This window comes from Canis aureus, chromosome 26 (genome assembly GCF_053574225.1).
Source record: "Canis aureus isolate CA01 chromosome 26, VMU_Caureus_v.1.0, whole genome shotgun sequence".
In the NCBI taxonomy this organism is placed as follows: Eukaryota; Metazoa; Chordata; class Mammalia; order Carnivora; family Canidae; genus Canis; species Canis aureus.
Window position 1 is genome coordinate 9,883,855 of NC_135636.1, and position 15,171 is coordinate 9,899,025.

The window sequence follows — 15,171 nt, forward strand, 5'->3', positions numbered from 1 at the left end:
TGTTGTGGCAGAGAAATGTCTGACAAATGTGTTCAGCAAGTCCATGACCCTACAACCAAGTTTACAAAACTGTAGTTTGGAGTAACTTCATAGTGAATTTTAATTAAAGCCTACATAGATAGTTTAAACAGCAGAGCTTCTTGGACCTCACTGCCCATACAGATGGGGAATCTGACCAGAGATTTGCATTTGGAAGGGAATGATTTAAAATCCAGAGGTTTGTGCTATCATGGATTATCTTGAACCATCTATATTGGTTCAGAGATGGCAGTCTGACAAACCCCTTTCCAACTCCATGTTCCAAGTACCTGAATTAACACTCGAGATACCATTTGAGCTTTTTTTTTCTTTTTCTCACATTTTCTATGTTTTCATTTGAAGTAGACAACTGGGTCATATTAGACAGAATTTATTATAAAGGTCACAGATAGAGTTTCAGCATTACAAAAGTGCCAAATAAAGATGTCTCCTCTACAGTTAGGCAAGAAATATTTCAAGAGAAGATAACTGTGCTTGTATAAGCATCAAAATATTATAGATATTATATAATTGTATATAATATGTAGTAATATTTATGTAACTACTAACATCATATGATGTCTAAAAATTACCACTACAGTTGTGCCACTAACAGATTAAAATTAACTAAGAAATTCTTTGGCAGAATGTGGTTCCTTCTTCACATAATTATGAGGATATTGGTTGATATACAGACAACCGTGAGGATACTGGATGGATATACAGACAACCATTCAGCTCTTGGAAAAGGGGCATTTGTATTTTCCAACACACTGAGACTTTTCTCCACCTCCCAAAGGTGGATAAATCAGAGATGGCAGCCATACTCTGTCTCAGTCATTTGCCCATTTTTCCATAACTGGATTACCTTCCCATGTATGCTCTCCTTTCCTTCATCTCATGTCCAAGTAAAATGTCATCAGCAAAAAATTACCACTGATAGGCTCTCACCACAGAATCAGAGATCTGTGTAGGCCACTCAGGGACGGCCTCTTGCAAGAGGGTTAGAGTGGGGTCAGACACATTGTATTTCTATAAACAAAATCACTAAGCAAAAACACAGCAGGATCTGTTTAATAATAAAGTGGTTTGTTGAGGTCTAGGATTTTATTATTTCTTTTTAGAAAAATGACAAAATTTACAAGATGCAAAGGTCTTACACAATACATTATCACTGATGTTTGTTCTCTTTACACCTTAACACGGGGCCTGGCTTAGCCAGTACTGGGAAGAACATGGATGCAGTTGAGACCCATCATGGACACATGTGAAAGGAGGACTCAGTGTCAAGTGATGTTGGGCCAGCCTGTTTCAAAAGAGAGCCAAGAAATCATAGGAACCAGCAGAGTCTTTTCATGGGGAAAGCATGGGTATATGCCCTGCTGCCATGTGCAGGAGGTGCACTCCCCCGTACCTCCAACACCCACTTTCTCTATTAGACCACAGCAACAACAGAAAATGGTAATGTTCCTTTGGTGTTGTTTTGTTTTATTCTTTTTTGTTTTTGCAGGGCTACTCAGGTTCCCAATTTCTTATTTCTGTCTTCCTTTTCATGACTCAGTTCCAAATTCTTAAAGCAGTGTAGGTACTTAGCATCTTTCATGAATTTTTCAGGATCCAGTTCCGCCCAATGATAATGCACTAAAAAGAACAAAGATAAGACACATTACCGGAAAAGGTCCCAAAATTTGCCTTCAAATCCTATGTAAAAAAATAAAACCAAGCATAAAAATTAAAAAAAAAAAAAAAAAACAGCTGACGCTACGCTTTTAGTTCATACAATGACAGCAGCATGACAATGTTTAACTTCACTATGAATAATATGCCATGTTGTCATGTATAAACCCAAACACCGTCCTCACCAAAATCTCCAATTTATTAGAACTTTATTCTTAGAGCTCAAAAAGACACTATGTATCTGGGAATTAACTCACTTCTAAATGGCCTTTGGATCAAAGAGAAATTGGAAAATATTTTAAAACGAATGTAAATGAAAAGACAACATATCACCATCTGTGATATGCACCTAAGGCACTACTTACAGGGAAATTCATAGCATTCAAAGGTTACATTAGAAAAAAAGAAAGCTGTCACGTCAATAATCTGAGCTTCTATATTAAGAAACTAAAAGAATAAAAGAGTAAAACCCAAAGCATGCAGAAGACAAAAAATAAAGACTAGAACAGAAACTAATGAAATTTCAAACAAAATCAAAAAAAAAATGGGAAGATCAATAAATTTGATAAACCTCCTGCCAGACTTATCAAGAAAAAAGAAGACATATGTTACGAGTATCAGGAATCGAAGAGCTAACATCGGTACATTTTATAGACATTAAAAGGATACGTCACAAGTAACTTTATTCCCACAAATTAGACAACACAGATGAAATGGGACAAATTCCTTGAAAAAAGATACAAAAGTCTCATTTCCAAATCCTTTTAATCATGAAGGAGGCAGGGGGGAACCTAAAGGAACCATAGGGACAGGGAATAAACACTTGCTTTTGAGACATTTTTAACACTGCTCAAAGGATGGTAGGTTCTTCAGTATAAAATCTCCAAGTATCTCAAGTCTCCTTCTGTAATTCTGAGGCTACCACAAAAACCAGCTAGTCTTGCCAAGATTTATGAGGCAGGCAATTGTCATCCAAGAATTTAACTAAGCCCCAAACTTAACACAGCAGTTTCTACTTCCTCAGATCTAAATTCTAATTGCGTGAACTTCAGTAAAAGCAAAAGATTCTGATGATAGTGGGTTGCACAGTGATACCACATCTGTGAATATGCTTCTGGATGCACTCGGCATGGATCACATTCTTAGGAAAGGGTCACATTATGAGCAGATGCCTCAACAGAATTAACAGCCTTCCATTCCTGCACCCAGCTTGATATGGAGGCCTATGGGCCCATCCCAGAAAGGCTAATTATAACACTAGCTATGTTCTTCAGTTCTATATGGATCCACACAAGAGACTAAAATTTTCCCCAAGGCCTACCCTCATGCTCTAAAACCCACCAGTCACAGTCTTGCACTACTTCCTAAGAGATATCTCAAAGACCACAAGGGGATAGGAATTATACAACATCATTCCTGGGGACCATATTACTTCCACTTTTAAGCCAGGAAAAGCAATCCATATGCTCCTGTATTTTAATCAAGATGCTAACCCAAACCTAGGCATCTGGGGTGTACTAATGTCTCTTTCCTCATCTGCAATACTAATAACTAAAATCCTGAAATTGGATCTCACATTGACCTTTGGGGAACTTCATCTTCTTGGTGCAGATTAAAACCTTTGTTTTTGAATTTAAAATGAGTTTTGGGATCCAGCTTTAATATATTATTCTTTTACATTTACTTCAAATAAATATTCTACATGTGTTCAAGCTTTGAGATAATAAATTTATGCTTCAATGTCTGATGTACAGATGGAAATGATAAGGTTTACTGCAGAAGAATAAATGACCTGGGAAATGTTAACAATATTCCATTAGATGATAAAAGCAGTGACATTATATATACAGTCTGTCTTTAACTATGTAAAATTCGAGAAAAAGATATAGAATTATCTGATTAGAGAAAATATTATAAAAGCATTAAGTTAATAATGATTATCTTTATGAAATGGCAGGTGACTTTTACTTTCTTTGAGCATTATGGCATTTTATAAAACTTTCTGTGATGAATGAGCATTAATTCTGTAATACAAAATGGCTTTCAAAAGAAATTTTAAAAGAAAGACAATTTAGAAATCACAATTCCCTACCAGAGAATCACAGAACTAGAAACCTGAGAGGTTTCATCCCAGGGGTTCTCAAAGTTTACAGTAAACCACTACTCAGGCCTAGAGATTTCATAAAGCACTTAACCTGAAGGGTTTAAACTACAAATTCCTTTAAAATTAGCTGTTCTAACACTGGGATACCTAACAGGCACATCTCATCACACTATCAACATTAATAACATGAGCTCCCAAACTGCATGCAAGACCCTTCTGGCCAACGGTAGACACTGTTGCACCTGAAAGCTACTGCCCCACCAAGGTACATGGATTGATCAAATAGATGCTGCTTTTTATTTCCAATCTCACTTTAACAAATATTCCTTCTCATTTTCTTAAACATTACCATGGAAAAACCCAGGGGCCAGATTACTGGTTGGCAGGTGGGAGTGGCTGGAGATCATAACATTCCCACGGCTAGAAGCCTGAAAGGGGAGATGGGAGGGAGCTATCCAGGAGGTCCACTTGCCAGATCACAAGCACTGAGCAGAAGTTATTTGCAAGCTGACAAACACATGATTTTGCACAAAAGGGTGATAAAATTTAGAAATCCTAGAGGAAAGGTAATGTGCCTCCCTGTGAGAACCGTTGAGAGGATGGCATGTACTTCCAAGTGCATTCTTCTGATGTCTCCGTGAGGCAGGTGAGCTATCTGAGGGCAGACGGAGGCACTTGACATGCAGTGGTAAGTGCCTGAGTTAACTTAGCACCACAATTTCATAGCCTTATGGAAAGAAGCTTCTGGAGTGGTTCTCGTTTACTGCCTACAGACATCAGGGGCAGTGGGGAACAGTACAGCATCAGAAGAAAGGAATTCCTCAATAGCCTGTTTAAGTCTCTCTGAGATGCTGATTTCCAGCTGATCTACTTCTGGCTTCAGGCTATTAGAGCAACCACAAGATGTAAGTGCTTAAGATACATAGACCACAGACCTGCTCTCCAAACCACTGTCAAAAGAACCCAACTTTTATATATTTATTTCAGGCCACAGCTAGGAATCTAATCTGAGTTCACTTACCTAGAAAAGAAAGGCTGTTCTATAAGAAAACATGAGTCTCTGAGAAGTCCACATTATCAGAGAAGGATTCACCCTGACTTAGCACTTAGATTCCAGTGAGCCCTCCACTGAACTGTCAAACTGAAGAATTTCTGCCTTTATTCAAGAGCTGATGGTCCTAACTTGGTGATAAGAACATGGGGACAGTGATTCAATTTCCTGATTAAGACAGAAAAGCTTGGGGATCCCTGGGAGGCTCAGTCCGTTAAGTATCTGCCTTCAGCTCAGGTCATGATCTCAGGGTCCTGGGATGGGGTCCTGCGTCAGGCTTCCTGCTCAGCGGGGAGTCTGCTTCTCCCTCCCCCTAATCTTGTGCTCTCCCCTTCTCAAATAAATAAATAAGATATTTTTGTTTAGCCTGTACACTATCTATTGCTCACATATATTTGTACGTATTTAATCAAGTCAGTCTTACAGAACTGACAGTGGTTCAGAATCTTCACTTGTCCAACTGAACTCTGCAATGACAGGCTTATTCTATGTCAGCACCATCCAATATGGCAACCACTAGCCAGATGTAGCTACTGAGCACTTGAAACATGGCTACTGTGACTAAGGAAATGAATTTTAAATTTTAATTTTAATTAATTTATGCTTAAATATACACCCAAAGGTAGCATCTACTGTATTAGATGGCATACTTCTAGGTTATCTGTAAGCTTGGTTCACTACTTCAGTTATAGACAGAATCTTCTTGCCAATTTATTTTCTAATAAATGAAACTAAGGTGGAAGCCTAGGCACATAGAAAATCCAACCCTACTGCTGATAAGCTAGCATAACATGACTACTATGTATCAGTGAGAAAGCGGTTCAGCCTCCTGCATAACAGGCCAGAACAGCACCAAGGTGTGGGAACAGTAACCTCCTCCAGGTTAGAAAAGAGAAAATGGAGCAGAAAATATTTTTTGAAGAAACACTGCTTAAAATTTCCCAAATGTATTGAAAGACAAACATTTACAGGTTCAAGAAACTCAGAAGGCCCAAGGCAGTCTTCAGAGTGAAACTCAGATGTGATACAGATGTTGAAATTATCAGACAAGGGAAAATAACCATGATTAATATGTTAAGGGCTCTAATGGGTAAAAGAGACAATACATAAGAACAGATGGGTAATACAGCAGAGAGATAGGAACTCCAAGAAAGAATCAAGGGGAAATACTAGAAATAAAAAAAAAAAACACCATAACAGAATGAAAGAACACCTCTGATGGGCTCACCTACTGAACACAGCCAAAGGAAGAATCAGTGGACCTGAAAATTAGTCAATACAAACTTCCAAACTGAAATGCAAAGAGAGAAAAGAATTAAGGGGAAAGGGATGTGAAGCAATTGCAAAAGGTACAACATATACATAATTGGAATACCAGGAAGAGAGAACAGAGCAGAAGTATTTGAAGAAATAATGGCCAAGAATGTTCCAATCTAGAGAGAGAGCGAGAAAGAGAAAGAGAGAGAGAATCTTGAAAGAAGCTGAAGGGGGGGAGGAAAGAAGGAAGGGTAAGAATGGGGGATAGCTATGAACCCACCTTACCCACAGAGGAACATTGCAAGGACTTCTCAGAGGAAACTATGCAAGCAAGAGAATGGAAAAAAATATTTAAACTACTGAACGAAAAAAGCCACCCATCTAAAATTCTGCACTAGTGGGATTATCCTCCAAAAGTGAGCGAAATAAAGACTTCCTTAGATCTGTACTGCAAGAAATGCTGAAAGAAGTTTTTCAGTTTTTAGGCAGAAGAAATGTGATATAGGTCAGAAACTTGGATTTGTGGGGCACCTGGATGGCTCAAATGGTTAAGCACCTGAATGTTTTTTAAAAAGATGACCTGAGCTAAGGCAGACGCTTAACCGACAGAACCATCCAGGCACCCTAAGCATCGGCTCTTGATCTCAGCTCAGGTCTTGATCTCTGAGTCATGAGTTCAAGCCCTGTGTTGGGCTCCGTGCTCAGCAAGGAGTTTGCTTGAGGATTCTCTTTCTCTCCCTCTGCCCTCCTCCCATTTGCTGATGAGCTCTCTCTCTCAAATGAATGAATGAATGAATGAATGAATGAATAAATAAATAAATAAATCCTTTTAAAAAAAAAAAAAACGTGTATTGCAAATTCTAGGGCAACCACCAAAAAAATGTTAAGTTTAAAAAAATAAAAACAGTACCTTGGAGGCACAGTTTTATACATGAAGCACCAGCCTATGAACTGGGAATGAATGTTGACAGGGAGGCAAAATGAAAGCTGTGGAAATGAAAGAGATTCTACTGTCTACGTGTGTGTGTGTGTGGGGGGGGGGGGGGTTGACAACAGTGAAAATATGACTATTTAATACACACACACACACACACACACACAACCGCTCTAGCTCATTAGAAAGAAATGTGCTCAGCCAGATATGTCTTATTATTCAGACAAAGGTCAAGTTGAAAAAGCAAACAGATGGCAGCTTCCAAAATGCTTTTTCCTTGCTTGGTTTCAAGTGTGTTGACATTTGAGAACAGAAATGTGGGGTGCTGCTCAGGAGCATGCTCCTCTCACACTCTAATGATGGCAGTGAAGTAAATACTCAAATGAGGCAGTACTTGACCCTGCAATCAAAGGCAGAGAGCACATGGTCCTCGTGAGGGGCTGCCATGGTGCCTTTGGCTGTGGCCAGAAAGGGGAAAGGGAGTCACAGCCTCAGAGGAAACCTTGAACCCTCCCAGCAAGGTGAGTGAGCCTGAAGGAATGAGACAGAGGACAAAAACAGAAGTGCATTTTAGTACTTCCATGTCCACTTGATAAAATAAGGAACATCTACAATGTGATAGAGAAATGTCAGCACTCTGGGAGTTCCCTCTGAAGGTTTCCGACTCATTTTCATTTTAGAAAACTATACCTAAGCTCATGGAGTTTCTCACTCCGTTTTCTTTTGCCTTTCTTTCTTTCTTTCTTTCTTTCTTTCTTTCTTTCTTTCTTTCTTTCTTTCTCTCTCTCTCTCTCTCTCTCTCTCTCCCTTTCCTTTCTCTCTCCCTTTCCTTTCTCTCTCCCTTTCCTTTCTTTTCTTTCCTTTTTCCTTTCCTTTCCTTTTTCCTTTTCCTTTCCCTTTCCCTTTCTCTCTTTTCCTTTCCTTTCCTTTCCTTTCCTTTCCTTTCCTTTCCTTTCCTTTCCTTTCCTTTCCTTTCCTTTCCTCTCTCTCTCTTTCTCTCTTTCTCTCTCTCTCTCTTTCTCTCTTTCTCTCTTTCTCTCTTTCTTTCTTATGCCTTGGAAACTCAAAGCTGCTCCCTTAGGTGCTGTGAGGCTCCCTAGGGCTCTTTCTGTTTGTAAAGAAAACCAAATGAAAACTGTAGCTCCCCTCACTGAGGCAGGAGTAGGGCTGCTGTTTCTCTGTGCAGCACAGTCAATGCCAAGGTCACCTTCTGTGACTACTTAATTCAGCTTTTACAGACATCTGAATATCGGGTGGTGATTTTGTAGGTTTACTGAGAATGACGAATTTCAGTAAATGCGACAACAGAAAACCCAAATCCATAACTGGAGGACCAGCTGTCATTCACTCCTGGCCCCCTTTAGGGTCTTCAAATCTGAGAACATGTCTATAACCCAGAGGTGGGGGTACCCCAGCTCCTCCCTGGCCCTCAGTTGGCTGTGGCTGTGGTGTCTCAGAGGGCCCCTCATGTCTGTCCATGCCTGAATGTCTGCACCAGCCACGGGGCCTCCACTAACATCTCTGATTTGAATTCCAACTGGACACTCAGCTTAAAGTGCCAATAAGCAGATGATTTTCCTCATGTATTCCAAAACTCAAATAGTGCTCCATTAACACGCAAAGGAAACGTGGCTTCTGTGTTTTCATGGGCCCATCCAAACATCCTCACAAGCTCCCATCCTGCTGAGTGGCAGCAGGGGCAATCTTGAACCCACAGTAATTCTGCACACCAGGGTGTGAGAACAGCTGAGTCATAGAACGGCCCCTGTGCCCAGGGGGGCTGGTATGGTGCCGCACCTGGTGCTGAGACCTGGACACACCACTGAGTAGCACCTGATAGCTTGGGGGCCAGAGCCCCCACCCCTGCCCTACCCTGCTTTCATTTCTGCTCTCACTAGCAATACAGACTCCTCACACCCCACCCACATGGAGTTTGTAGCTGAGATCTGCAGGGTCTCATAGTAGCAGTCCTATGAAGAGCTGAGGTCATGACCCTCCTGGCTTCCTGGATGCAACGGCCTTAGCCTCTGGGGCAGGCTCACTTCGCTCCTTCCACCAGGATGCAGGGTCAGCCCAATTGACCCCCACACCTTTCTTCAACACCCCTCAACCCCCTCTACTGACTCCTGCTGCATCTTGTCTCCTAACCATGTCTTGCTTTCCCTTCTACTGCACTGCAGCAGCCTCACAGAGACCTCTAGCCATCCTCCATAGTCTCCTGCCCGAATTCCCACCAGGGACCAGCACACAGGCCCCCAGGCCTCCAGCTTTCCTGTCAACCCAACCACCAGCCAGAGGACTCAATCCTGGAACCATAGCACCAAGCATGGCCTTGGGCTTCTCCTCTTCTACTCCTCTTCTCTCTTTCACTGCCCCTCCTACCCTGAAGCTCTCTTTCACCTTCCCTCCTGCTGGAAGATTCCAGCTACATGATTCCTGGTCATTCACCTTTCCCCCACCTCCTCCCCAGGGACATAATGATGATAGGGCTGCAGTGCCCTTGATTTACAGGGAAAAGGAAAACAAAACAAATCTACTCTTCAAAACACTGTGCCCTTGAGTTTGCTTCCCCCACTATCATGTCCCTTCTCTGGCTAGGTTTTTGTTTGTGTGTTTGTTTGTTTTGACTCTTGAATAACACACAAGTTAGGGACACAAACCCCTACATAGTTGAAAATCTATAGAAGTTATGACTCCTCAAAAACTTAACTACTACTAACAGCTTACTGCTGACCAAAGCCTTACTGATGACATAAACAACACATTTTCTGTATGTTATATGTAATATGCAGTGTTCCTACAGGAAAATCAGTGAGTGAAAAGGCAATGTTATTACGAAAATCATGAGGAGAAAATACATTCACAGTCCTGTCCTATATTTACTGGCACCAGAAGTTTTCATCTGTTCACAAGACAAATTATCTGTCAGTACCTACGTCATCATCCCACATGACCCAAAACACTGTACGCATTATCCATATTACTAACATCACACACCAAAAATGAAAAGATAGTGTGAAAAAGAAATTCGTATTTACAGGTGTAATGATAAGTGTGTTGATAATAAGAAACAGCAATAGGATTGCTTTATGGCAGCCTAGCCTATTCACTAATGAATCATTGTAAAATTTTTCTGGCATACGGTATTACAGTTATACTCATGATACATTACTGTAAACACTGTTAACATTGTTTTTAAAACCACTTGACGGGATGAGCACTGGGTGTTATTCTGTATATTGGCAAATTGAACACCAATAAAAAATAAATTTATTATTAAAAAAAAAAAAACTTACTCATGATGATAGGCCAATAGGCACTCTCTCCAATTGTAAGACAAAGAGGCATATTGTATGGTGATTCTTTGAAAGCAAACTTATAAAACAGTAAGAGAACAAAGGCGTTATCAATTTTATATTAGCATCATACACCTTATGCCTATGTAAGGATAGGCTCTCCACTTCCATGGGAGTCTTGCACACGATGTTCTACATGATGACTATATAGGCAATGATGATGATGACACAAACCATCTCATGCAGTTCTTGCCATACAGTTACTAGGTTTCCACATGAGGACACGCACATACACAGCCCATAGGCTGACTAACTGTTATGGAACAATGATTATTTATTATTCCGTGAGTAGAAGTGGATCATCATAAAGGTCTCCATCCTCGCCATCTTCATATGATGTAGGTGGAGGAGGAAGAGGAGAGGCTGCTCTCGCTGTCCTGGGGTGGCAGAGCAGAGGTGGAGAAGGTGGAAGGGGAGGCAGAAGAAGCAGGCACACTCGGAGTAACTTTAGGGGAATACCAAATATCATAATTTCTGACATTTTTGCCTTTTCTTTTCTCTAAAAATGTTATCATGTGGCACCTGTCCTCCTTCCACCTCTGCTTTAGTTTCAGCATCCACATCATAAAAGAAGTCTAAAGCAGTCAGGAAGTTGGATGCCTGGGTGGCTCAGTGGTTGGGCATCTGCCTTCTGCCCAGGGTGTGATCCTGGAGTCCCAAGATAGAGTCGAGTCCCGCATCGGGCTCCCTGCATGGAGCCTGCTTCTCCCTCTACCTATGTCTCTGCCTCTCTCTCTCTCTCTCTCTCATGAATAAATAAATAAAATCTTAAAAAATAAATAAATAAAGCAGTCAGGAAGAATTAGAACCCTCTGCCAGACTAATAATTTGTTTTCTGGCACTGCTGCTCCTAGGTCTTCTTCCTCACCATCTCACACTGGTTCAGAAACACTCATCTCCCTCAAGTCATCTTCTGTTAATTCCTCTGTGGTGCTTATTAGCATTGAATTTCTCCAAGATCCATATCATGAAACCCATCACCTCTCAACTTGCCTCTTTTTTAACCAGATCCACAATCTCTTTCATGATTTCCTTGATTTGCTCTGTTGTACATCCTAAGAAGTCATGTACAACATCTGGACACAGTTTTCTCCAGCAGGGATTTATTGTTTCAGGCGTGGTGGCTTTCACAGCATTTTCTATAACAGTGGCATCTTCAGTGGAGTAATGCTTCCAGACCTTCTTGATGTTCTATAGGCATTCTCTTCCATAGTATGGACAATGTTTTCCATATAGTCTTGGGTGTGATGAGCCTTCAAAGTCTGCATGACCCCCTAATCTAGAGCTGAATCAGAGACCATGTGTTTGGAGACCACAGCCCACTTTGACAGCTTCAGTGTTGAACTCACACAATTCTGTAGCCAGGGGCATTGTCCAATATCAAAAGAACTTTTAAAAGGTAGTCCCTTCCTGGCAAGGTATATCCTGACTTGAGGAACAAAGCACCAATGGAACCAATCCAGGAAAAGGGTTCTCATTGTCCAGGCCTCCTTGTTATGCAACCAAAAAGATAACAGCTGGTGTTTATCTTTTCCCTTCAAAGCTGGGGGCGGGGCGGGGGGGGGGGGGGGACGGACGACACTGGTGGAGGGAGGTTTAGCAGCTTTAAGGGCAGCCCTGATCATAAACCCAACTGCATTTGCACAAAACAACAATTAGCCTCTCCCTTCCTGTTTTGAATCCTGATGCTTGCTTCTTTTCCTTACTAATAAATGTCCTTTGGGACATTTTCTTCCAGAATAGGGTACTTTGTCTGCATTAAAAACCTGTTCAGACATCCTTTTTCCTCAATGATCTTCTCAATGGTGTCTGGGAACTTGTTTGCTGCTTCTTGGTCAGCAAAAGCTACTTCTCCTGTTACCCTGGCATTTGTAAAGCCAAACCTCTTTCTAAAATTATCAAACCATCCTTTGCTGGCATTCAATTTTCCAGTGTTGGGGCCTTCACTTTCCTTTTGCATTGAGCTGCTGCATGATTTCACCTTTTCTCAAATCATCTTAAGAGTCTATAGGTATGCCTTTCTTATAGCAATCCTGCACCCACATAAAAGCTGCATTTCCAATATGAGAGAAAAAGCGCAACATTTCCGTGCCTGCTGGCATAGCTGCAGCAATGCCTTTCTGAATTTCCTTTTTTTTTTTTTTTTTTTTTACAACATCCCTGATGCTGGATTCATTCATCCTGAGATGGTGGGCACTGCAGCTTCAGACCTTACTCTATAGTATGCATCAAGCAATTCAACTTTTTCTTGTGGTGTCATGACTTTTCTCTGCTTCCTAGGAGCACTTCAAGCACCACTAGTGGCTCCCTGGATGGATCCCACGGTGTTATTCAAGGTTTAGGATATTGCACTCAACATTATGAAAAGTATAAAAGAACTGCGAGGGATCACTTTTTACTACAATCCACAATTTACTGCAGAGACAAACTGCTCAAGTGGAGATGATTACTGTCACATGACATTTTAACCGATACTCATGACACATGAGTTCAATGCCAATAGCAACAGGAGGTAGCTAGGAAATGATTATGGTGGTATACAGTATGTGCTATAATTAATTTTATGCAGTTATGATTTAATACTGCATTTTCACATTTGTTTCCATTTCTCTCCACTGTAAATGGTGTCATATATAGTCTGTTAAGTATTTCTGTACGTTTTGATAAATTTTAACTTTTTATAATAGATTTATGTGTATTTTATGGTAGCAACAGATAAAATAGACTGTATTTACCTATATTTAATGCATTCATGACATGCCTTTTTCTTAATTTTTTTATGTTTCTAGGCTATGGGGTTTGCCTGTGGGCTTTTTCAAATTGTTGCAAATCTCTAAAAAATTTTCCAATATATTTACTGAAAAATCCATGATGAGGGGACCCATAGAGTTCAAACCCATGCTGTACCAGGGTCAACTGTAGCATAATTTACTCCAAGATCTATACTACCCAATCTGCAATACCTTGAGAATAAATATGATTACAGGTTTTTAACTTTTCCACTGATTTTAGAAAAGCAAAAAATAAATACCTACAAGTCCATGAGAAATTCTGCCTCTTAAATTTTGGGAGATGTGGAAAAGAAATGCCCACTTTCACTTCTTCCACTTTTTATTGTGTGAGGCTTTCTATTGTGAACATGTCTTCCAGGATGTTCTGTGATACACAGTTAACTGTCTCTTCCTCTACGCATGGGGCTTTTGGGTGTTTTTCTTGCCCCACAGAAATGGCAAAATCACTTCCAAACTGCCCACAAGCATAGGATAATAATGCCCAGGATACCTTTCTACTGGAATCATTCTGAGGCCAAAATCTAACACAAATAGAAAACTATGTTTTACATGATATAAAAAGCAGAATTCAAAATCATTCAATAAAGTAAACAAAGAAAGACTCAAAGTACTGAATAGACACATTTACATCAAAAACCAAGACATTAAATTTATAAAATATATTAGCAGGTTGACAATATAATCAAGAAAGAAATCAACTATGTGGCATAAGAATTTTTTAAAGCCATTTTGAAAATTCAAGGCACGTTTGAATTTGTGTGTATTGGGGTGTGTGTGTTTATGTTAAGCTGGGTTTGGCTACTAGGAAATAAATGATTATATATTTATTCCTTTTCTATTCATTGAGCTTATCATAGGAGTCTGAAAATTCAATTTTTTAAAATTTATTGTAAGATCCTAAAACTCACTGGGAAGAAGCTATTATTTATAATTTAAAAACTAAAAGGAAAACATACGGTGCTGTGTTAGAGTAGGGCCAAGAGGTAAAACACCCTGTAGGCTGGGCGGCTACCCTCAGTCCAGGGAGTAGAAACAGAAAATGTGGGGTCTGGATTTTGCTTCTGAACCAAGGAACCACCCACTATAATGCATGTCATTCCCTGGCCATCAGATTAGCCAGTCCTTCATCCTTCTTCCAGGGGCAGGAGTGGGTGCCAGGGCATTCTCTCCAACACGATCCCTAGGAGGCAGGGGAGGCTTAACAAGAAGTGCCATAGAAACATGGGGAGAGTCCTCTTCTACCTGCCCCTCCCACTCCAGCCTGCTGGGACAGTCACCAAGGTATTATGACTTTACCTGCCTGCTTTTCACAACATTACTGGCAAAGGGGATGAATTTTACTCTTTTAGTTAATAAAGAAAAACCAAGGAGCAAAAATTATATAACTTACTGACCACAGAAATCATCAGGATGGAAATAAGAAGTCAAATGAGTTTCTGAGTTATTGCTGGACCCACTTAATGAGCACAACTATAAAATTCACTGAAAGAGCCACTGTGTGCACTGTCTTTGTGTAACACAGTTCACCCTTCAGATTCAGGGTTTCTGTTCAGACTGCAAGTCAGAAGCACCAGCAATATTTGTGATGACAAAACTGACCACTGATATGAGCAAATCATCACAAAGTTTTGAAGGGGTGGGAATGGAAGTTTTATTTGATGCAAATGCCACATAAAATGTTACTGTGTATTGTGAGTATTTAACATTATTTAGATACCATGTAGCACTTTCCAGAAGACTCTCCCTAATTCATACCAACTGTTACAGTTCATGAATAAAAACCCATGTCTTTAGATCCAGACCAAGAAAAGGCGCAGGAAGGGCTTGTGACTGTGACAAATGAGGCTGAGTGTGAAAAAACCTGCCTCTGATTCCTGCTTCACACTCACGTGAGTGTGAGAAAAATCAACCAAAACCTGTGGCCACTCCCCGTAGATACAGGGTAGGAAAGAGAATGATTAGAGGAGAAGTCAAGGGAACAT

At 40.4% G+C, this 15,171-nt stretch overlaps 1 protein-coding gene across 5 annotated transcripts in view; it reads right to left on the bottom strand.

The window, feature by feature from the left end:
- Window positions 1–1,086: 1,086 nt before the first annotated feature.
- DTD1 (D-aminoacyl-tRNA deacylase 1) overlaps window positions 1,087–15,171 on the bottom strand; it is a 198,379-nt gene continuing 184,294 nt past the window's right edge. For all 5 annotated transcript variants that reach the window (XM_077872020.1, XM_077872017.1, XM_077872016.1 and 2 more), the window contains one exon: window positions 1,087–1,659. In XM_077872020.1, the coding sequence (XP_077728146.1) occupies window positions 1,618–1,659 (42 nt within the window). In that variant the 3' untranslated portion in view covers window positions 1,087–1,617. The remainder of the gene's footprint in view (window positions 1,660–15,171) is intronic.